The sequence below is a fragment of the Brassica oleracea genome, chromosome C3, assembly GCF_000695525.1.
Source record: "Brassica oleracea var. oleracea cultivar TO1000 chromosome C3, BOL, whole genome shotgun sequence".
Classification (NCBI taxonomy): Eukaryota; Viridiplantae; Streptophyta; class Magnoliopsida; order Brassicales; family Brassicaceae; genus Brassica; species Brassica oleracea.
In genome coordinates, this window is record NC_027750.1 from 4,261,596 (window position 1) to 4,285,353 (window position 23,758).

Here is a 23,758-nt window from a genome sequence, read left to right on the forward strand (position 1 = left end):
TAGTCTTTGGAGCTTTGGTCTCTTCTACTTAGAGCTTTGTGGTTCTTCGCTGGCATAAACGTCTTGTATGTGCTTGTTTAGTTTATGAGGTGTTTCTTACCTTTTAGCTGGTGGTTGTGATTCCGGTGCTTGTGGCATGTGTCTTCTTGTTTCGTGGTGACTTTGGTCTCCTGATGATTATTCTTTCTCTGACCTTTTTGGTTTTTTGGGTTTTTTGGGTTGGTGCTTGATCACGCTCCTTTGAGCTCGGAGGAATGTTTTGTCTTATATTTTACTCCCTCTGTTCCAAAATAGATGATGTTTTAGAAAAGTTATGATGTTTCAAAATAGATGATGTTTTGATATTTTATATTAATTTAAATTTTATTGAAAACTGTGTGACCAGTGATGTTTTATATTTATTTTTAAGGATTGGATGAATTAATTTTGGTTTATATTTTTAATGTTTCTTTTAGAAAAAAGTGTGTACCTTAATTTTTGTTCATACACTCAAAACATCAAATATTTTGGAACAGAAGGAATATCCTTTTATCTTTTCTAACATCTGCTTGTTCTATCCATGATATTATTGGTAAGATGAGGTAAGTTAGTTTTCTTTGTTGATCTTTTTCCGGCTCCAAACTTTTATTGAGTTAGTGTTACTATAGTATAATTGGTTTTTTTCTTTTGGTTGTGGAAGTTGTAAGTTTAGATTATGCGTTGTATTGTAGTTTTTTCTTATTAGTTTGGTTATTTGTGGAAGTTGTAGGGCAGTTCTGAGCGAAGTGACCTATCTTAACACATCGGTAACACTCAACCTTTGATGTGTCTCTCTCTTGCCTATAATATCTTTTTTGTTGATATCCAAGTCTACCACGACCTCTTCCTCGATATCCATACCGACCGCCTCTTCCCGAATCATACATATCCTGTTGTGAGAGTCTGCATACATAAGTTTATCTTGGTTTTGCTCGTCATGCTTCTCTTCTTCCTCATCATGAATCCTCTCATCATAAAATAATAGAAAATGATAAAATAACAAAAATAATAAAAAATATTTAAAATTATTTATTTATTTATTTTATTTATTTATTTTTTATTCATCTTGAATTTTAGTGACCAATAAAATAAATTATCAAATTTTATACAAAGATGGTTAATATTAAAAGAGTAAATAGTGCATAATTAGAAAGTACTTCGCTAAATTGCAATAATCTATAAGAAAAAGGATTTAAAATGTAAAAAAAAAATATGAAAGACACATGTCATCAAACCCCCTTGCCACTTGTCATAAGAAGAGAAAAATCTAACTTTATATATAAAGATTCTATACAGAACAAATATAATCTAAATTACATAGTGATTGAAGATTATTTTGAATTAATGATGGCTCGGTTATTTCTAGCCGCCAAGAAACAACAGCGCCGACGAGTCAAAACAGCCGTGAAACACTGTCACAACGGAAGGATTTCGCCGGAGGGAGAGGATGACGTCAAGATGATGTCGGCGGGATCTAAGCTGATGAGTTTAGAAGACATTGATGAGTTTTCGGCGGCGGAGTTTATGCATAGAATCTCGAATTCGAAGTCTAAGAAACCGAAGCTGGAAACCATAGCTGAAGAAGAATCTGTCTTAAACGGACTTGAAATCAAACAATTATTAGAACTTGATTTTTTCAACGCTTTTTTAATATTAGTTATTGTTCTCGTTTGTAGTGTTATTGAGAATGAACATGTAAAGATAAAATTCTTTAATTTTATGCAACTGTAAATTAAGAATCTTAAGCTCTTAACCCGTTATGATAAAGTCTACAACATTTTTATAGTGTTTGTTTTTCAATCAGAATATAATAATTTAATGAATCCTAAAATCAAAATTACACCATCTTTTATTTATTTTTCTTAAAACAACTATTAAAATGATTTAAAAGTTGTAGTAGGTATTTTATACAGAAAAAAAAAACATACAGTTACAATAATAAAATCTACAGACTAAATGAATCCTACAACAAAATTCTATATCTAGAGTTAAACCAATCATCACTTAATTTGTTTTTTAAGCTACGCAATTGTTAGTCACGTATTAACATTCAAAACATAATTATTCATGATTTTTCACAGGGAACAGTTTGAGAATCTTTTACTTGTGGAGTTTGTTAAGTGGACAGATATTCAAGAAAAGTTGAAGTCAAGTAAAAACAGTTGACAAGTATATGGATGAGAAGGCTTCGGTAAATCTGACTTGTAGCGAGGAGATTGTGGAAGAGCTTATGATTTGTTTGCCTTACACAAGAACAACCTAACATATATGAGTAAGGGAAATTAGGGAACATGTGCATAACAGGAAAAAATATTAAGTCTATACACATAACAAGTTGATGGCTACGATATTGTCTATATATTATGTATTAATGACAAAACTATCCAGTGCGTATGTTTCATTAACCACATGATTTTTTTGATATTTTGTTTGTTATGTAAGGATTACAAATAAACATAACTCATATATAACTCACATGAAGAATGAAATAATAAAAAAGAGTCATTGAGAATAAGCAGTAACGACGATGGCTCCAACAATGGTGGTAAGCAGAGATCGGCGGTGGCTTCGTTCATATCAATTGAATGCATCAATGATCGATACATGAGGTCAATGAATGAACTGTTAATCCACTTTGATTTCTACAGATATGATAACTTCTGGAGAAAAACAATTACAATTGCAGTGCATTATTCTATTTTAATAGGAACATAGAATATAACATAAATATGTTTCATTTTTTAAAGTGTTTTTGTTAAGTTCTATTTTATTACAGAAACATTCAAGTGATTAATGATTTAATGATTCATATCATATGTATTCTTACACCTTCTGAATCTTATTAATAAAAAATAATTTCATATATACAAAATTATGTGATTGTATCGAGTATTCTATACTATATCATAATCATGTATAATATAGTCACGTAGTGGATGAAACTCAACCTTGTAACTAGTTAATTCATTTGTGTTTGTGTGATTGACTATAGTATGATAGCTTTAATTTTGGAGTGTCAATAACTTCACTTGCACGCGCTTAGAAAGAGATTTCAGTCATATTTATGTGCAAATTGTTCCATCTGCCGAATGCTACCGTAGAATTGCTATATTCTTAATTCTTTCCTCTATTATATATTGAGCAAATTCACCCTATGAGTAAAATGGACATGGAGGACCGTAGTCAAAATAGTTGACAATTTCTATGAACACGAGATTAGATTCCACAAGCAAGTCTTTGCTGTTATATCTTTCAAAAACTGGAGTTTCTACAATTTCAAAGCAACTTTCTACAATTTCATAGCAACTGATTCTACTACTACTGTTAGTCTGTTACAAGGCTAAAGGAAAACTGTTGTATCCTCAAGATCACGACGGTTGCTGCTGGTATCGATTGGAATATGAATCTCTTGCAACCTCTTGTTAAGCTGTGAATGTCTTAAAACATGTTGAATATCCCTTTATGCGATCCAAGCCATGCCCCCATGGACAATGCCGCCATCTTTCAAGTCTCTTTGCCCTGAAAAATCCAACATTACAAGTTTCTGATTCCACATAAGATAAATAAGAAAAACGTAAAGAAGCAGGAGAAGGATCATTGTGTAAGTAAGTTACCTTCAACAGAAGACCAACACACAACTGAAGGAACTGTGTTAAAGAATTTTATTCTCAGACAGAAGTTGACCAGATTTGATACTCCAAACGCGAGTGTAGTAGTCATCTCCTCCTGAAAAAAAATCACAACATTGAAACCAAACTCGTGATGATTTTTCAAGATCTAATTCTGTTCTCTTTTATTAATTACCTGAATAAGTGGGAAAACGACAGTCCCACATCGGAAACTCAAAGAAGAGTTGGCTTGTTTATATATGTTTAGGAAGCATCAGTGGTCACGACCTTACTTGAACAGGATCTGTTCTATAGGGAGAACTTCTGTGTCTTTGATTTCTAAGGAGACAGGCCTTTAAAACCTGATGATGATTCATGGCTGTGCGATTTGAGTGTGATTAACGGCTACGATTCTCCTCGGAGTCTCTGCGCCGTAGAGGATCGCTACCTAGCATGGTCTTGACCTCGCTAGGGTGGTCGCACGGTTGTCTGATAGGTTACATTTTTTTATCCTATACTTTTAGTTCTTATATTTTTTACCCCGGATTTTTTTTTTTTTTTCAACCTCAAACTTTTAATTTATTATATTTCATCCCAGACCTTTTTTTAATTATCTTCTTAAACGCACAGCGTTTTGATTTTTTTTTGAATTTGGTCTCGAATTGAAATTCCGGTCCTTTCAAACCGTACGTTTACCAACGTATGATTTTATGGTTTAAAGAAAACCGGGATGGTTAACTGATCTGTGTCTCTTTTTCCTTTAGCCCATAAAGCTTTTTAGTTGCAGTCAGTGAAGGAGAAGCGAAGCAATGGAACCAATGACGCCAATCTCGTGCCCTACGACTCCTCGCTGGAACCAAGACAGGCCGTTCCTCACCGGCCGCTTCCACCAGGTTGCTCCATCTCTAGATCTTTTTTTGGATTTGTTCTGTAATTCTCTCGAATCAAATTTGAATTTTCGACTTCTTTTTTTTTTTTTTGGTTTGTTTAACTTTATAAAGAGAATAAAGTTGTTAGCTTTGACAATGGGTTTTGTTTTTTTTTTAATCTCAGGAAACGAGGGCAAGCTCTAGATTTGATGATTCAAAGCGGTTTACTCCGGACTCGTCTAGGTATTCTGAGTTGTTTCTATGCTGAAAGTTGATTACTTTAGACTAATCTTTATGTTTGTGTTTTGTCCATGATTCATTTGGTTTCAGCAATTCTGGAGTAGACCAGGCTATAGGCTGCTATGACACACCGGTTCAGGTTTGTGTTCTTGTCCTTTCTTTTCTTCTCTTGGCTTCCATTTATTCTGTTACCTTGAGATAGTTAAAATTTGGTTTTGAAGTGTTTAGTTTTTACAAGTTGGCGTTAATTTGTAGATAGAGATGACTTCTCCTTTTTGTGGCATAGACTATAGAGTAATTGGTCTGATGCAAATAAATTGTGGAACTTACTAGGCTAGGTTGGGACTTGGTATCATCCTCTTATGTTTATGTCTGCTCCAGTAACTTCATTTTAAACCTTTTGGTGTGCAGGAACTTATTGTCATTGATGATCTCTTGTCTGCGATGGTTGGAATTGAAGGGAGATATATATCAATTAAAAGATTTCATGGCAAGGAGGAGAGTATAGCTTTCCAAGTTGATCCATCTATGGATTTGGCGTTACAGGCAAGTAGTACTCAACACAATAAATTGTAGTTCTTATTCCGAACATTTTTAAGCAAGATGATCTACAGTAATCAACTGCTGAAAACCTGTGATTTTAACCATGTTATTTAGAGATGCTATAAGAAATTATAACATTGTAAGTATATTCAAATTTTGCAGGAATTGGCGAAAAGAATATTCCCTCTATGTGAATGCTTTCTGTTGATCGACCAATTTGTGGAGTCAAGCTCGCAGTTCAAGAACGGGCTAGTCAACCATGCATTCGCAGCTGCACTCAGGGCACTCCTCCTTGTATGTGATATAGGTTGCTACCTTTGTGGTAACTGTGTTGCATTGTTTGTTGAGTTGTTTTTCTTTCCCTTACTGTTTCATGTGGGGGAAGCGAACTGGATATACATTCCACAAATTGATAGTCAACTTTGGGGATTTACTTAGTTAACTAAAAGCATAAGCTTGGAAAGTTCAATTTAGAACTATTGGTGTCTTTATCACATCTCGGAGTGTGCATATTTGTATATATATGAACATCTAAAGTGACATGAATAGCTCTTGCTGCCTTCCTTCTTCCCATTTCACATGTTGAGTTTTGAGTTTTTTTTTTTTTGGTTCACATTGTTTTGTGTCTAACCAATATCTATTGCATTGTTTGAACTGAGAGCTATCATTCCTTGTTAGCGTTGAGGTAATTTGACAACATTCTTTGCTAATGCTGAAAGTATTTTAACCATCCGTTCTTTTACTAGGATTATCAAGCTATGGTGGCACAACTGGAACATCAGTTTCGACTTGGAAGACTTTCTCTCCAAGGATTATGGTTTTACTGTCAGGTCCGTCTTGATTGTTTGTTTGTTTTGTTGTTTAATCCAAGCTATAAATTCTGTAAAAAGTAAAGCTGATTGATTGTTTGTGTACCTCTCAGCCCATGATGGGATCCATGCGCGCATTGGCTGCAGTAATTCATCAGGCTTCGGCAAAGAATTTTGTGGGTTCTGCTGTGCTTAATCTCTTGCAGAGCCAGGTAAATTCTTGCTCTGGTTATAAAAATACCCTTTGAATTATTATGTCCTAACCTCGACGACTGTTATGCCTAGGCTAAAGCGATGGCGGGTGATAACTCAGTGAGGTCATTGTTAGAGAAAATGACCGAGTGTGCAAGCAATGCATACCTGAGCATATTGGAAAGGTTGATTTCCCATGCCTCTTTCTTTCTCTAATCTCATCCGTCGACTGACTTGTACTTGGTGTTCAATTTAGGTGGGTCTATGAAGGGATCATTGATGATCCGTATGGGGAGTTTTTCATTGCTGAGAACAGGTTACTTAAAAAGGTACTTTGTTTTTTTTTTTTTTTTGCTCAGCTCGCCTGCACAATTGTCAATTGCTTGACCTTACAATTTCAAGTTTCTTTTGTGCAGGAGAGCCTCAGTCAGGACTCTACGGCTAAATATTGGAGCCAAAGATACAGCCTCAAGGAGACTATTCCTGGCTTCCTTGCAAACATTGCTGCAACAATATTGACCACTGGGAAATATCTAAACGTTATGAGAGAATGTGGGCACAATGTTCAGGTATGAGTGTGGACGAATTTTTCTTGTAATTAAAACAGTTAACAGTGTTTATGATATTGACTGTTATTTTTGACAGGTCCCAATCTCAGAGAGATCTAAGCTAACAATATTTGGTTCAAATCATCACTATCTTGAATGCATAAAGGCTGCTCACGAATTTGCCAGTAAAGAGCTTGTTAGTCTCATCAAGGATAAGGTAACTAATTGTGTTATGATGACTGCTTCTTTGATGTCATTCCGTGTAAATGCACTGACCATTAGTGTATGATTCAGTATGACCTCATTGGAAGGCTTCGTTCTATAAAGCACTATCTTCTTCTCGATCAGGTATACTGTTTCTACTTATGGATCTTCAGAGTTATTATACTTTTCTAGGCACAAATTTATCTATGTGATTGATAATTTATCATCTGTTTAATTTCTAATTATTTTTTTGGTATAACAATGTAATAAACTATAGGGTGATTTCTTGGTTCATTTTATGGACATCGCTCGAGATGAGCTTAACAAAAAAGTGCATGGAATATCTGTTGAAAAGTTGCAGGTACTTTGGTCCGCATTGTTTATTTGTTTGGTTCTATACTTTCTGGATTCTGAATATATCTTTATTATTTAGTCTTTGCTAGATCTTGCTCTACGTACTACAGCGGCTGCAGCAGATCCTCGCCACGAGGATTTGACTTGTTGTGTGGTGAGCAGTCAATTTGTCTTTTCCTCCTGGATGTGATCAATTAACTAAGTTTGTACACAAGTTGTTCTCATTTTTTGCATTCATATCTTAGGATCGAGCTTCATTGCTTACGACTTTGGGAATGCACAAGGACTCTGATAGCAATAGTATAGAAGACCCAGTGAGCATCACAGGTCTAGAGACATTTTCCTTGAGCTACAAGGTTTGCTCTTCTCTTCCCTTGTCTGCAGCTACCTGTTTGTATCCGCTTAACTGTCAATGATGTTTGATATGTTGATTGTGGCTTTGTGTTTCAGGTTCAGTGGCCATTATCTATTGTCATATCAAAGAAAGCCCTGTCAAAGTACCAGTTGATTTTCCGCTTTCTTTTTCACTGCAAACATGTGGAACGCCAGCTCTGTGGTGCTTGGCAGATACATCAAGTATGAACTAATATTATATTGCCAGCTTGGGAATTTGTTTCTATCGAAACCTTTTTAATTTATTTGCTGATTTAACAAACTGCTATGTGATTCTAAAGGGGATTCGGTCTATGAACTCTAACGGTACAGCAATTCGTAGATCATCACTTCTCTGCCGTAGCATGCTTAAATTCATCAGTAGCCTTCTACATTATCTCACATTCGAGGCAAGTCGTGAATTTTCTTTTTCTTGTGTTTGTTTTAAAATTTTATGTTTGCTAGTATAATGGAATAATGGAACAATTGAGAGAAAACACACCAAGCTTATTCAAAACGTAATTAGTTATGACATGATTTGATTGTTTCATTTAGCGCATTTTTTGGCTCTCCAATTTCTTCCAGTGTTGCATTTGCTTGCACTTATGTGGAACGACTTTTCAGGTTCTCGAACCAAATTGGCATGTGATGCATGATAGGCTACAATCGACAAAGAGCGTAGATGAGGTAAGTGCAGGAGGAGTCTGCTTTGTCATAATTGTATGAGAAAACATGCTTTATTGAAATAATGTGCCTTCATCTTACAGGTGATACAGCATCACGACTTCTTTCTTGATAAATGTCTGAGAGGATGCTTGCTTCTTTTACCTGATGTCCTCAAGGTTTGTTGCTGTTCCAGTCAATGTTATCTTTTCTCAGGATCAGCGTACTGATGTACTTCTCTATGTAGTAGAGAATTTTGAATGCAGTAGTAACAGCGTGATGTTTTTCTATATCTACAGAAAATGGAGAAGTTGAAATCGGTGTGCCTCCAATATGCTGCAGCTACACAGTGGCTGATATCATCGTCCATCGACATCAATAGCCAGTCTCATTCCCAGAAGACAATGATAAGAGACGCAACCGTCACAGAGTCCATATTGTAAGTAGTAACCAGGAGCTGTATCTTTATTTTCTTGGTGAATCTTTACCCTTTTATCAACCTCTCCACAAAAACTGTTTCCATTAATTACTTTCGAACTTCATAATACGGTTTGTTCTAATATACCGGTTTCGCATTTTTACCAGCAATTTCGAAAGGGAATTCAACTCGGAGTTGCAGAGCTTAGGACCAGTCTTGAGCAAAGGCTCTCAGGCTGAGCCATACTTGACTCATCTCTCCCAGTGGATCCTTGGTGTTTCGAAAGAATGAGACTCTTACTAAAAAAGCTCAGACAATTCAAAATTCTAAATGTTGTGGGACTTCTGTCAAATGAAATTCAGGTTGAAAGTGTTATGAAATGTGAGTGTGTTTAGCCTTTTGATGTGACTTTGTTTTTGTGAATTTCCACGGTTAAAAAAACAAATTTCTCAGTCTCTCTTAAAGCTCTGCATTCAAGTACTTTCTCTGAGAATGAGAAGTTATCTGTGAATTTTCTAATTTGCAACTCAAAAAGTAATTTTAGTCGAGCTTCTTTACAATGCAATAGTTTCTTTACCACAAATCCAGATGCATCCGTTTTGCTGGTTAACATACAATAAACAGAATCCATTTAAGAAATCCAAAACGAGAAGTGAAAACACTCTGGACAAAAGTACATAAAAGTTTCAGAAGAAAAAAAAATTGATTTTGCTTCAGCAGTTGATGCCACACATGGAAGTGTCAGGTCCTTTGGTCTTCATCACAAAAGGATCAATTCTCACCCAAAGCAAAGAGAAGATAGACGCCAACAAAATCGACCAAATCACCACAATAGTCGGTGTTCTGTTCTGTCTTCCCATCAGACCTTTGAGGAATGGGTAGAGATGAACAATCACCCAAAACGAGAAGAAGAGTTTACCAAACAAAGGTCCCCAAGACTGATATCCATTGTTGATGGCATCAGAGATGCCTGCAACGACGCCAACGATGTTTATGATGAGGACCGTTGTTGGAGGGATAAGCAGAGTTGTCCATTTGAACGCGTAAAGTTCTCCAAAGTCATCGTCATCTGTTGCCTTTGATGTGACTGTGAAGTTTGTGTCAATGCCTGCTAAGATTTTGAGGAGACCTTGGACAACAGCAAAGAGATGAGCTGAGATTCCTCCAATGACCCAGAACTGCTCGTTTCTCCACCACTCCTCAATGCTCACTCCACTCCATCTCAGTTCCAAGATTCCCGTTGCAATGATAGACCCGAACAATGCGATAAAGAAGAGACTAGCAAATGTGCTTATCTGGAGGAAAAAAACGGGAAAACAGATAGTTAGCGAAGCTAATGCAGCTTTCCAAAACGCTTTTATCAAATGAGTTACTAACCGGTGGCATGATGAATTTGTCGGTAAGGAGACAGATGGCTGGAAGAATACAGTAGGCAAGGAGTGGAATAGATGTGAACGGATAGATTGTTGTGTTGGCGTAGGCGAAACGCTCAAGCCATTTGAGTTTGCCTCCTTTGTAGCCATACCAGAGAGGGCTGTGACGGCTGAAAAAGATTTCAACAGACCCGAGTGCCCAACGCAAAACCTGGTTTAACCTGTCTGATAGATTGATAGGAGCTGAACCCTTGAACGCAGCTCTCTTTGGCATGCAGTAAATAGATCTCCAGCCACGGCAATGCATCTTGAAACCCGTCAGAATATCCTCAGTGATAGAGCCATAGATCCAACCCAGCTACAATTCAGAGATACACAAAAGTTTGTTACTATGGCCAGCTTCAAAATCACAAACGAGGTGCTACTTAACGGTTCAGTATTATTACCTCAGTTCCCCACTCAGTCTTGTCTTCATAACCGCAGCTTATGACATGTATTGCCTCCTTAAGGAGCACTGCAGGACTTGATGACGGAGGAACACCACCATCTTCCATCAAAGTTGAGGTTACAAAGATAGATGATTGCCCAAACTTTTTCTCAAAGTTCATCTCAGACATCAGATGCTCCTTATCACCGTCTGCTCCTGCCAAACAAACACTATCAGATCTGAAACAATCCCACATAAACTAAACCTACTTCAAGATTTGGCCGATTTTTATAAGTTTATTGGAATAGTTTACCTCCAAGGGCTGCTATGTCGCCATTCGACTCATGCTTGGACTTTCTCCGGCGCCCAAAACAAGGACAACAACCACAGCTTATCATCTTGGGACGTTTAGGACCCTTTGGTGGTTCATAACCATACAGAGCTTGTCGTTTGAAAACACACCCAGTACCAACGTAAACTGGACCTTGGATTCCATCTAGACCTTTCATATTGATCTGTAACAAGCATAGGTGGGTAAGAACGATGGTGCATTTATAATATAGACTAGAAGTTGAAGAAAATGTGGATTGTGTCTTACATCAAAGAAGACTGTGTTTCTGTTGGCGTAACGATCGTGCCTGTCAATACCATCGAATCTTTGAGGAAACTGAACGTAGCAGACCTTCTTTCCAATCTGAGGATCCATCAAAAAGCACATTGCTTCCCTCACGGCCTTGCTGTTATTCACGTAGTGATCACAGTCCAAGTTCAGCATGAATGGAGCATTTGTGAGTACACCTGCTACTCGAACCTGGCAGAAGTATCGAGAAGAAAGAAGAAGTTAAGTCATGTTAGGCCCAAGACTCAGGATAAATTTGGTCCAAGGCAATTCAAAAAAAAGTACCAGGGCGTTCATGGCACCAGCTTTCTTGTGGTGCTGAAAACCAGGCCGCTTCTCACGTGACACGTACACAAGCCGAGGGAGCTCGTTTCCTTCCACATCAAACCCACCGTTGCTGCCGAGGAAGACCTGGATCATACCTGGATGGTCCTTTGTGTTGTTCCCTGGCCAAGGCGTTCCATCTGGCATGATCCAACCTTCTATAGGAGCCTTTGAGGCTTTCGCCACGAGAGCATTGATCCTCACCTTGAACTCCTCATACTCTCTCTGCCAAAAAATCAATTTACCGAGTGGAAAATTTAGATTATAGTGAAAAACCAAAGTGATGATATAACTTGATCCCAGGTAATAGACACTGACTTTCATGGCTCGGCGTTCCTTAACGAACGTTGGCTGGACTTTGTCCTTAAGATAATCAATCTTCAACGTGAAGTACATCTCCGGTGCCCTTGGCTCTATGGAGAATTTCTTACAGAAGGGAACCCATTTTCTTGCAAACTCAGCAGTTTCTGCGAGAGAGTCGAATGTGAGCATGGAAGCACCATCGTCAGAGACGTAGCAGGAGATTTTCTCAACTGGGTAGTCCATGGCCAAGATTGACAGCACGGTGTTGGATGTGACGAGAGGAGGCTCCTTCATCGGGTCCACCGTACTGACAAAGACATCTACAGGTGCAAGCATGTTTGGTTCACCTTCCCTCTCGTATCTGTGTAAACAAAAAAAATATTTTTATTAAAACTCCAACTTCCTAGATTTTAAGGCTTCCACTTGAGAATATGTGGATTTTACCTGAGGGAGAGACGATCTAGATAGGTCTCACGATCAATGGGGAACCACTTGGGAAACTGATCAAGAATCCAAGAGACAGCGAACCAGATTTCACAGATCACAGAGGTCAGCCATAACCCCAGAGCATCGTGCACGGGGTTCAAGAGCCTGTACCGTAGAAAAACTGCTAGAATGACAAGCCTAGCAACGATGACCATACGGTATGGATTGATCTTGCTTGAGGCAATGGGCACTTTCCGCGAGAGTGGCTGCCTTGCCTCGTCGATCCTGCGTACATTTCGGAACAAAATTCAAAAGATTGTAAGCATGAATACGAATCATTGAAAAAAGAACTGAAGGAGCAGACAAATGTTTGTGGAGGCATTACAGTCCCATCTCAGGATCATCATCTGGTTCTGGTCCAAGATTTCCTTGCTGGAGCTTCCAGTCATTCATTCTTTCCCGCCATCCTCCCTCCTTCTTGTCATCCCATCTCTCACTGCCTACCAAATAAAAAATGTTATCAGAAATCTCTACATAATTTGCTTTCCACTTGAATCAAATTCATTATATACTTTCTTGAAATTTGCTAAAATAAGTAGCTCTTTCTCAACCAAGGCTCTGCTGATGACTTTCATAAAACAATGTAAGAGCCTAAAATCCTTATTTACAGAACTATGTCCCTATATATTACCAAACTGTTCAATACCTACATGGCATGCCTCATAAACCTTTTTCTGCATGCTAAGTGACCCTAAGCATCACTGTGAGACGACCACGTTATTTTTATAAGTAAGTTATCGTTTCCATGACAAATTCTTCTATTCGCACAAACACATATTATGAATATCTAAATATATGGTTAACAAAACATATTGTCTTGTCTACTACATGCTACAGAGGACAATGAGCAGAGACTCACCAGCTTCAGATGATGCATATGGATGCACACGCTTATGAAGCCCATGTTCTCCATTCGCATACCCTCCTCCAACTGGAAATTCCCCACTTACCTGCAGAAATCCAAAAGATTAACAAAAACTACACAAACTTGATCTTATTTTTGTATAAGAAAAAAATATCATGTAAAGCATATATCATTGTACATGTCTACTGTGTCCCCCGGCTATAACAGGTGGGAACCTTCCGTTCTCATCATCCTCAGGGCCTCTTCCGTAGCTCATCTTCCCATAAAGCGTGGACTCAGCAGACTGCTTCTGCTTATCTTGCCCATCATCGATATTAAACTCGTCCTCAATATCATCAATGTCCTCTTCATCCTCATCTCCTTCCACTCTTGGACTTCCTTTAGAAACCAAAAATAAAATAAAAAGCTTAGCTTTGTTGTTTCGTTCAGGCATTTCGTCGAACAACATGAGAGCGGTTACCTCTGAGACGCTTGTAACGAGTCTTGCACTGAGGACAGTTCTGTGACCCTTCTCGTCTCTCGTACTCGTAGCAAGGCCTGCACGCTGGAAAACCACACTCATTGCAAGCTACGAACAGGTCTCCTTCAACTGTCAGACCAATCTGATCTCCACATATCTCGCACACTTGTCCGTCTAGATTCTTTAGAGGCTTCGGCTGTAATAATTAATTAATAAATAACACAGAAAATTAATTTGTAAGTTTTTTTTTTGAGAAAAAAATAATTTGTAAGTTTAAATCAACAAATTAATTTGTATTCTATCGTTCTTATAACGTATCTTTAACATGTTACAACTCTGGGTTCTTTTTTGTTTCTGAATATGTTTTTGTTGTTACAATAATAATCATATAAATCCTAAATAATTTATTAGATCGACTAAGTAAATTCTCTTGGAAATCAAACTATATAGTAATAAAAATTCAAGAAAAATAAATAAATAGTTAAACAATTAAATCCAACACTGTTCTACATGTTATAATGATTATGGACTTTACTCGTTAGCCTTGTGAATCTTCTAGAATTTAAAATGGAGTTAAATATATTGTATTAATGTTAGACAATATCAGTTACCTCTTCGTGGTTGTGAATGACGACAAGTTCGTTACGGTTATGCGAACCGGCGACAAGACCGGCGCTAGCTTCCATAGTGGCGGCAGCGACGTTGGCAGTGTGAGAGAGAACGAAACCGTAGCTAGGACATTCAGTGTAAGAGGAAGGAGTTGGTTTTTATCAATGAAGATGATGCAAACCCTTTGTAAAGTTTCTCTCTCTGTATGGTACGTAGTTTGTTGTAGAGTCTCCATTGCCTTCAAGCTAAGCTTTCATTTTTATATTAATTTTATTTAATATATAGTTTTCACGCAACAAACTCACTAGCATTTTTCAGCTGGTATGTCTTCCTTTCATCGTTGCGGTTTACTTAAGCTTCATGACTCTCTCATTCATTCTACTGTCCTAATCTCTTTCCCATTTACTTCTCATTCCTTCTGTTGACTAAATCTGTATACTGATTAATAATAGTTTTAAAATTAAAATTAGTTGGAATATTTGGTGAGGTGGAGAGTGCAAGCCAAGTTACGTTCCCTGTCTCCTAAGTAAAGCTCACAGGTCACAAATGATATCTAATCCATTTTTAGTCCAACACAAACTTGGCACCTCTACTTGAATAACAACTAGTCATCCGAAAGGCAATAATCAAATATGATATTCTATCACAAAAATGCTTGCATGAAGCCCAAGTTTGGCCCGTAAAATTTCAAATCCAAACCCAGATTTGGGTCCTTGTTGGGCTTTTCCCGAGTATTATTGTAAACATCGACTTATTTGTAAAGTTTCCTTGTTTCACACAAAAACCCCGATACGTTTAAAAAGTGATAATAAAACCCAAAAAGTTGGGGGACAATCTCAAACTTGTATAAATAACAAGGGACTATAATTGTGATAAGACTGAAATCTAAATAAATAATTACCAAAAAAGGAAAATCTCTTACACCAAATCGAAACCCAATAATCTCTCTGTCCCAAGAGAGAAATCGATTCAGTGAGAGATAACAAAGATGGACGCCATGAGAAAGCAGCTCGATGTGCTCATGGGAGCCAATCGAAACGGCGACGTAACGGAGGTGAATCGAAAATACTACGACCGAGACGTTTGTCGTCTCTACCTCTCTGGTCTCTGCCCTCACGACCTCTTCCAGTTGACTGTGAGTATATATATATCCTCGATGCCAAGACCCTAATTAGTATCTTCTTCGATGCCCATGTTGGGCTCACTGATATTTATTCATGTGACTAGTGTTGCTAATTTTGGTTTATGAGTTGACTTTGACTTTTATTTTATTGATATTATCAGAAAATGGATATGAGCCCTTGCCCAAAGGTGCACTCTTTGCAGCTCAGGAAAGAGTATCTTTTTTTTTTAAGTCTGGAGCTTTACTTCTCTGTGTTTGTTGCTTTAACTCACTCTTTAGATATAAAGAAGCGAAGGCAAAAGGTGTTGGAAGATGCGATAGACAAGGCGCAAGGCACACACCTCGTCGCCTTGGATCGCCATGCGCCATTTAAAACACAGGTTGAGTGTGATAGGAAGATTGGTAGGGCTCTCAAGCGTCTTCAGGAAGAGAATGCCAAAGCTGCAATTGCTATTTCTGTCACCCAAGTTGCTCAGGTGATATCATCTAAGTTTTAATTCGTTTGTTTTTTTTTAACTCAGGGCTTTTCCTCATTATTTCGTTGTTTTTACTGCAGTCACCTGAAATTCAGGAAGCAGACCTGCATGGTAATTTACAAAAAACAAAAAAAAAAAAAATTAATTTGCTTAATTGACCACCAGTGGTTCCTATCTCCTTCCTTTTTTGAAGTCCGTGTTGCTATTGATGTTCTATTCTGTGATGTGATACTCTTTTAATTCCCCCAGAGATAGTTATAAATGCTTGGTCATGTGATAGTTTGATGACTCGAAATTTATTACAGCTCATACAATGGACTTGTTATGTTTTCCCTTCGTGGGCACTGTAGTTGTGTTGGTGTTTCGGTAGGCTTCTCTACAATGACTAGAATAGGCTATCTGATCGGAAATGTCTCTGATATATGCTTCTTTCCGCTAGTTAATTTGTTTTAATCAGGCTACAAGATGCATATGCACTCAGTTTAAGAATTGAACTTGCCACTTCCTGTTTGAATATACCAGGTGCTCAAGTTGTGATATGTTTAGGTTTTCATCTTTTGGAACATTAATCTGAATCTGTGCTGTTGAGTGAGATGGTTTTCACCTTCTAATTTTTTTTTTTTCATTCGAATATCATATTCTCTTGATAATTTTCACAAAATGGCTTGTATGTCTAGCTTCTGTTAATGATCGTTGTGGTTGTATAAAACTTTGAATGCTTTTATTATCTTTAGAAATGATGCTGTCAAATTGCAGATCTTGAAGGAAAAACGGATCTGAAAATTAGTTGAAGAGATGAGGACTAAGAGAGCTGACTTACAGGTATGTGAATACGTGCTTTGCTATTCGCCGCGTCTGGTAATTTATTAACAGTCAAGTCCTTTTTCTTGTTTCTCTACAGGCTGTGCTGCTGTTGGAGGCCTTCAACAAAGATAGGGCAGCCTTGCCCACTCCTGCTCAGCAGCCATCTGCAGCATTACCTCCGCCCAATCCTCGTACTCAAGAGATGATCAATGAGAAATTAAAGAAAGCTGAAGAGTTTGGTAAGGGGCTATCTTCTAACTTGTATCTCTTTCGCTATATAAGATGATTTTGAAGTTAAGTGACCATAGCAGTGGTTTAATGTTGCGGCCTCTTTGTTTCTTGATTTTCCTCTTATGATTTTTACGTACCAACTTCCTTCGCCAACGTAAAAATTTCTGGTGGCTAATCTAAAAATTTACTTGACGTAATAACTAATAAGTAGTGATCATTATGATTTATGAATGTACAAAGCTGAGCTTAAGAAACATTTGTGATTTGCAATGTCGGAAACAGTCTGTATGTAGTTATATACCTACATAAAGAACGTCTTACCTTTCAATGTTGGAAACAGAAAACGTAGAGTTACAAGATTTATATGTTATTTCAGGCGAACTAGGAATGGTTGATGAGGCGCAAAAAGCACTAGAAGAGGCTGAAGCTCTCAAGAAGGTTTGTGTTTTTTTCCGTTTTCTGTTTAGCACTTGTAGAATGTGGAGATGTTTTTGAATTCTATCGACACAGGGATCTCTCTTTTGTCTAGTTTTGGGTAAATTGCTTAAAGAGTTGGGCATGCTTATTGTAATAACTTGCCTGCACATTTTTTCAGCTTACCCCTAGACAAGAACCTGCAGGGGATCCAACCAAGTAAGTTGAAACTGCAGTCCCTATTTCTTTTGTAGGTTTTGTTAGTTGGTAGCCTCACACTCTGTTCCTTTGTTATCGCAGACAGACCAGAAGCTGCGTCTGTGTGACATATGCGGAGCATTCTTGAGCATCTATGACAGGTTAAGTTTGGTTACTATAAACGGTTTATGCTCTATGGCTCCTTGGCATTTCAAATGAAAGCTAGAAATAGATTTTCGGTTGCAAGTGGCTAATTATTTGACTTCGGCTATTGTACCTCCTTGTCACCAGCAGGCTATTTGGGCCCAGTTTTACGAGGATTACTTTTGCAGCTAATACATGTGCGTTCTTTCTTGATTTACTGTTGCCTGTTAGAGATAAATAATTGAGCTGCCTTTAAACTTTATCTATGTCACCAATCTTTGATTTGCATTTAGCAATGCCAAAAAATCTTTTGTGCTGGCTTTAGTGATCGTCGGTTAGCTGATCATTTTGGAGGGAAGCTTCATTTGGGTTACATGCTGATCCGAGACAAATTAGCAGAGCTTCAGGTAATAATAAACAATATGATTTTCTGCTTTAATTTTTGTGTGTTCGTTCTCAGTGTAGACTGTGTAGTTATCCTCTCTCTGTTTTCTGTAGGAGGAAAAGAACAAAGTTCACAAGGAATGGGTGGAAGAAAGGAGGTCCTAATCTTTTAGATGAATTCTTGGTTTACTTGTTTAACTCCTCAACATTTTCGCTGAGAAACTACCAATCACAGATCAAAGGAGAGGAGCAGAGAGCGAGAATCAAGTAAAGAGAGAGACAGAGGAGATAGCCGTGACCGTGGTAGAGATATTGACCGTAGGAATAGAGATCGCGACAGGCATCATGAGCATGACAGAAACTATAATCAGTCACGCGGGTATGACTCGAGAAGCAGGCGCAGTTCGCGTTCCCGGTCGAGGGAAAGACCAAGAGATTATGATCGCCGCAGGTAACTTAAGAAAACAGTATTATTATTTACTGGTTGCATCTAAAATATAGCTATTAAGACTGCCGGAGATAGTTGCAGCAAGTTTAAGAAGTTTTTAGAGACTCGTCTAGAATCAATTTGATGTTGCAAACGCTTCTGTTTTTCTTGTGTTCAAGATTTGTGAGATTGTAAGTTGCTTAGTTTGCAAGAGGAGTTTCTTGGAATGTTCTAACCTTTTTTATATGTTGTTGTTGAGTATTGTGATGATGCAATATAAACTTCAGAATTTATTTAGCTTTTCGTTAAAAGCTTCTTTCTTAAGAAGAATAACTCCAAAGGAAGCTGTTTAATCTTGAAACAGGATGAAACATTTAGTTTGATTCCATTAATGTACTCTTGAATCAAAGCTGTCTAGTTTGGTTCCATTAATGATTGATAAGAGAAAACACTCCTAGTAGATCGTACTTATGTTTATGCAAATAGCGAAAAAACCATCATACATATACTATTGTTGACAATCATGAAAACGTGTAAAAATGAAAGAAAATAGAAACTGAAGAACCAAATACTGTTTAGATGATCCTTACAAAAACATGAGATTCTCTACCAGGTTAGATGAGAGAGACTCTACACAATAGCCGGTATCCTCTGTTGTGTTTCCAAGTATATAAACTGTTTGTTCACTACTCGTCTTCATATCGTAATAGCCGGGATTGTTGTAGACAAAACAAAAGTCTTCGTCGACCATTCCTCCTTAGCATCATCTTCTAATACACACAATCGAACGTCCGTTGCAAGGTAGAGGACAGCTAGCTTTTCCTCGTAGCTTATCAACTTTGAAGACTCAAAGTGCATATAATAACTTCTACTACTACTACTAGGTCCTTTTATAGGATAAAGTTTTTCTGACCTAACATCAAAACTCATGATTGTCAAATCATACATCTTTGTGCCAGTATTGAGACCTTGATAATACAAAACACCACTTATACACAGCTCTTGTCCGAAGGGAGCGTGAGAAATAATATTGTTTTCAATCTTCTTCCAAGAGCTCTCGGTTCCCACTGTCAAAACCCTAAACACTTTAACTAAATCGTGCATCCCACCTAACATGGCGCACAACACTTTATATCCATTCTCGATGGGATCATACCCCAAGTAGTAGTGTATGGGTCAAGGTAATGAATCTTCTAGTGCAAGGGTTATATATCACAAGTCTAGTGGCTTGTGCATAACATATCAAACCGTGGACAGAAGGAGAAACAGTGGACCATTGTGTGGACCATTGTGAAGAGTTGCAACTCGCATGGAAAGCTGTGAAAGAAGATGATTCATGCGTTTTTGAGGAAAGAGCCGATCCGCAGTATCCATGTCTGAACAAGAAGAGGAGACCTTTAGGTCTAGTCAAAGACACATCCATGAATAACTTCATAAAATCTCGACTGCGGATGGTGGAAGCCCATAGCTTAGATACGGAAAGGAACCGGATAAGGGTTTTAACCGGCAACCGTTTGAGTATCTCCATCACGAGATCAAGCGGAAGCGAATCTGACTTCACGTTGGTAAGCTTCATCCTTTGTGTTTCCATGGTTGAGAGAAGAAACGAATGAACACGTTTTTTTTTTTCGCGTTCTGCCTTCTTAGTTATATACATCCTACCAGGGTCCGCTTAACTTGTTGAAGGGCCCTGGGCAAAATTTTTTTAAGACCCTTTAATTAATTAATTTAATATAATTATTATAAAGAATGTTAAAAATTTAAAAACAAATTAGCTAAACTTATTATTTTGGTTTGCATTTTAAGGTTAAAATGGTGCCCTTATTGTTAAAAAAAGTTGTGCCCTTATTGTTAAAAAAGAAATACAAATCTGAGCCCTTATTATTAGTAAATTCATAATATTTTAGGCGGGCCCTGGCCCCTGGGGCAGGTGCACTGCTTGCCTTCCCCTTTAAGCCGACCCTGCATCCTACGATGGTAAAACCCTAGAGCATTGTAAACATGCTGCAATTGTAAATCGAGGAAATGTTGACGTTTTCAGGGTTTACTTAACAAAACTAGTTTGTAAATACGATTTCTAAAAACAAATAATCCATTACAACTCTACGTCTAATCTATTAATTTACAGTCTTATTTTTATCTACCATTAAATATTGTCATTTAAGTTTGGACATATTCTAAATTCAGCCATTTATTATACACATGTATCATACAAAATATCCTTATATTATACACATGTTGTCATTTAAGTTACTTAATTCAACCTAGGCATAGACATTCGGGGTCCCAATCGGATTTCGGTTTAGTCCAATCAGGTTTCGGTTTTTCGGGTTTATCAAAATCAGCCCCATTCGGGTTATATAAAAATTCGGTTCGGGTTCTATCGGATTCGGGTCGGGGTTAGTAAATCTTCAAAAAACTGGTTCGAGTCTCAATCGGTTCTTCGGTTTAAATGTACATGATTTATATCTACTTTGTAACCAAAAAGTAAGTAAAATCGGTTCTTCGGTTTTAAAATACTTGATTTGTACCTATTTTGTAACCAAAACATAAATAAAATCGGTTCAAAAAAAATAAAGGAACATCAAATGTGATCATTCAAAATCAATTGAAAGGTAAAAATAGTTATTGATCGAAGGAAAACCAAATAAATGAAAGTATAAAACGAAAACCAAGTTCTCATGAAATGAAAAATATTATTTAATGAAAACAAAACCAAAATCTAAAAACTTCAACCTTCAACCACCACCTTCAACCATCAATCTTCATATAATATATAATTATTTTCGATGTTCAATATATTTTGAATACATATTAGGAATTGAGATCATGTTTGGTACAAGTTCTTTTTGGAAATTTTGAATGTTTGGGTTCTATCGGGTATCCATTTAGGTTCGAGTTCGGTTCGGATAATATCCATAACCCGAAATATCATAAAAGAAGATCCATTTGGTATTTATGCCAGGTTCGGATCGGTTCGGATTTATTTTTATCGGATCGGGTTCGGTTTGGATTTTCGAATTCAGTTTATTTGCCCAGCCCTAATTCAAACCGACGTTAGGTTATCTACTTATACAAACTTCAATTAAAACCGATAAACTAACGTTATCCAAACAATACTTCTCTAAGCCTTGGTTTGTCTCTGCTTATAAAATCACTTCAAATACTGACTACAAGTAGATATGTTAATTAGGGCCAAAACCCGCAGTCCGAACTCTCCAAGCCCTAAGAATTACCGGGTTTGGGCTTAGTTTTATAAGTCCAAAAAATTGGGCATTTCGGGCTAAGTCCATTTGCGCTTTGGGTATTTTGGGCTTAAGCCCGTTTGGGTTAGAGCCGGCCCGAAAATCCAAAATTTTATACTCTAACTTAAATATTATTGTTTTTACAATCAAAACCATTATTAGTACTGACATATTATTTGAATATTTTTATCCAAACTCTAATAAAACAACTATAAAAGTTGTTAATGCACTTTATTGTTTGATCATTATAAGTGTCAGTCACACTCTAAATTTTGCAAATGTACCTTCTTCTTTTATGTACAACATCTTTTTTTTATTTCAAAATGCAAAGTATGAAACGTTTGACCATGTTTATCATAAATTTTGTTCTCTTATATATTTAGTTTAAATTTATATTTGAATATCTAAATCTTATTAAGTTTGGTTTGTTTATAATATGTTTTTAAAAGCATACGAAAAAGTAAAACATTTTTGATAAAGAAGAAATGTTTAAACTCACTTTATATTTTAGTATTCACATTGGGAGCTAAACCATGGAGATTGATATATTGTGGCATAGCTCATACTCCTGAGTCTAACGGTCTGTGTATTGATGGGTTTGTGTACTACATTGCGTACGCGGGAATGGGAATGAGGCTAATGAGATTCGATTTGAAGTCTGAGATGTTGGTATATTTGCTAGCGTATCAGAGCATCTTAGTCCTTTAGTTAATAAGGACAACGGTTCAAGAATTTTGATAAACTATCATGGCAAGGTAGCAACAGCCGTTCAATCTGTCAGCATTGTGCCTTCAGTTGATTTGTTCGTTTTCGAAGCGGGACTACATGATTTCAAAGAGATGACTATCCATAATCTTCCTCAGCCTAATTTACGTGTGAAAGGTATTATAAATCATACGGGTGATATTGTTTTTGCACTTAACTGTGGCAGAGCTGATCATGCTAATGTTTTCCGCTATGATCCCAAGGGAGGTAGGTTTAAGAAGATGGAGATTGAAGTTGACACAAGCGATAGGAATCCGACCCTGAGATTTAGGGGACTGTAAGCGGTTTTTAAAAAATTCCAGCTAAAAATTTTTTTTGGTAAATTTAGGGGCCTAAAAAAAATATTTTAGGGGCTTTTTTCTATGTATTTTTTTCCAAAATTTTTGGGGGCCTAAGGCCAATGTTTCGTTAGGCTTTGCCCAGGACCGGCCCCGGATAAGATGTTAGTTAGTGAGTTTAATGTACCACATTATTTTGTGGGTTACGTAGAGAGTCTTAGAGCATCTCTGTCTGAGATGAACTCAAAATATTTTTGATAACAGTCATGCCTTCTGTTTTTTTTTCTACTTCTATTTTTCCTCCTCTGTGTTCGATACATGAACCATGATGTAATTGCCATCGGTATAACTACTCACATACTCATACTTGTTGTGGACTTGTAAGTAACCTAGGAAAAAACTAAGGGAAAATTTGGATAAATGCACTTCAATAAAAATATAATTTAAAAAATACTTCTTTGTTTAAGTTTTTTGAAAAATACATTTATTTATAGAAAAATTTATCAAATTGCCCAATTTTAATATTTTTCAATTCCTATTAAACCATTTTTAAAATATTATTTAAAAAAAATCGTTAAAGAATTTCTTGTTAATATACTACACAATATCTTTCACATATCTTCTTAATACTAGGATTAGACATGCGCTATACGCATGGCAAATTTATATGAAAATTATTTAAGAAATATGATGTTAGGAGTTTTCAAGGCTCCTAAGACAAATGTTGTAGTATAGTGATTGTCGAACCAGTTCTGAGGGATATCAAAGCACTGAGAATGCAAGTACTCACTTAATCTAAGTGCAACCAATGATTTAGATGGGTTTTAAGCTATGACTAGAACTAAAAAGCAATAACAGAATGATACTTTCTTGACTAAGGGAAAAGAGAACTCATGGGCATAGGGATTAGACCTTGGGTGATCAAGTATCGAACTAAGGATGGCAAATGATCAATCAAACTATCA

At 37.0% G+C, this 23,758-nt stretch overlaps 2 protein-coding genes and 2 pseudogenes across 3 annotated transcripts; 2 read left to right on the plus strand and 2 right to left on the minus strand.

Annotated features, from left to right (window-relative positions):
* The first annotated feature begins 4,339 nt into the window (after positions 1-4,339).
* On the plus strand, positions 4,340-9,293 carry LOC106335014 (gamma-tubulin complex component 2). Its single transcript, XM_013773427.1, has 21 exons — positions 4,340-4,519; positions 4,680-4,738; positions 4,826-4,874; positions 5,147-5,281; positions 5,441-5,572; positions 6,025-6,108; positions 6,201-6,299; positions 6,373-6,464; positions 6,536-6,608; positions 6,696-6,848; positions 6,925-7,044; positions 7,122-7,175; positions 7,309-7,392; positions 7,465-7,539; positions 7,631-7,741; positions 7,836-7,961; positions 8,060-8,167; positions 8,382-8,444; positions 8,525-8,599; positions 8,720-8,859; positions 9,006-9,293. The coding sequence occupies exons 1-21, from the start codon at positions 4,436-4,438 to the stop codon at positions 9,127-9,129; spliced, it is 2,040 nt and encodes a 679-aa protein (XP_013628881.1). The 5' UTR covers positions 4,340-4,435; the 3' UTR covers positions 9,130-9,293.
* An 80-nt stretch (positions 9,294-9,373) lies between these two features.
* Positions 9,374-14,506, minus strand: LOC106335011 (cellulose synthase A catalytic subunit 7 [UDP-forming]). 2 transcript variants are annotated; one of them, XM_013773425.1, is made up of 13 exons: positions 14,307-14,381; positions 13,696-13,891; positions 13,414-13,613; positions 13,230-13,320; positions 12,696-12,810; positions 12,329-12,595; positions 11,900-12,245; positions 11,543-11,806; positions 11,237-11,449; positions 10,952-11,153; positions 10,658-10,854; positions 10,216-10,569; positions 9,374-10,133 (listed from the first exon to the last, which is right to left on the minus strand). In XM_013773425.1, the coding sequence occupies exons 1-13, from the start codon at positions 14,379-14,381 to the stop codon at positions 9,552-9,554; spliced, it is 3,102 nt and encodes a 1,033-aa protein (XP_013628879.1). In that variant the 3' UTR covers positions 9,374-9,551. The 2 variants fall into 2 exon arrangements, with proteins under 2 accessions (XP_013628879.1, XP_013628880.1); XM_013773426.1 differs by having other exon boundaries at positions 9,552-10,133; positions 10,658-10,848; positions 14,307-14,506.
* A 786-nt stretch (positions 14,507-15,292) lies between these two features.
* LOC106329702 lies at positions 15,293-18,802 on the plus strand (annotated as a pseudogene).
* Positions 18,803-19,201: 399 nt separating this feature from the next.
* Positions 19,202-20,096, minus strand: LOC106329703 (annotated as a pseudogene).
* Positions 20,097-23,758: the final 3,662 nt, after the last annotated feature.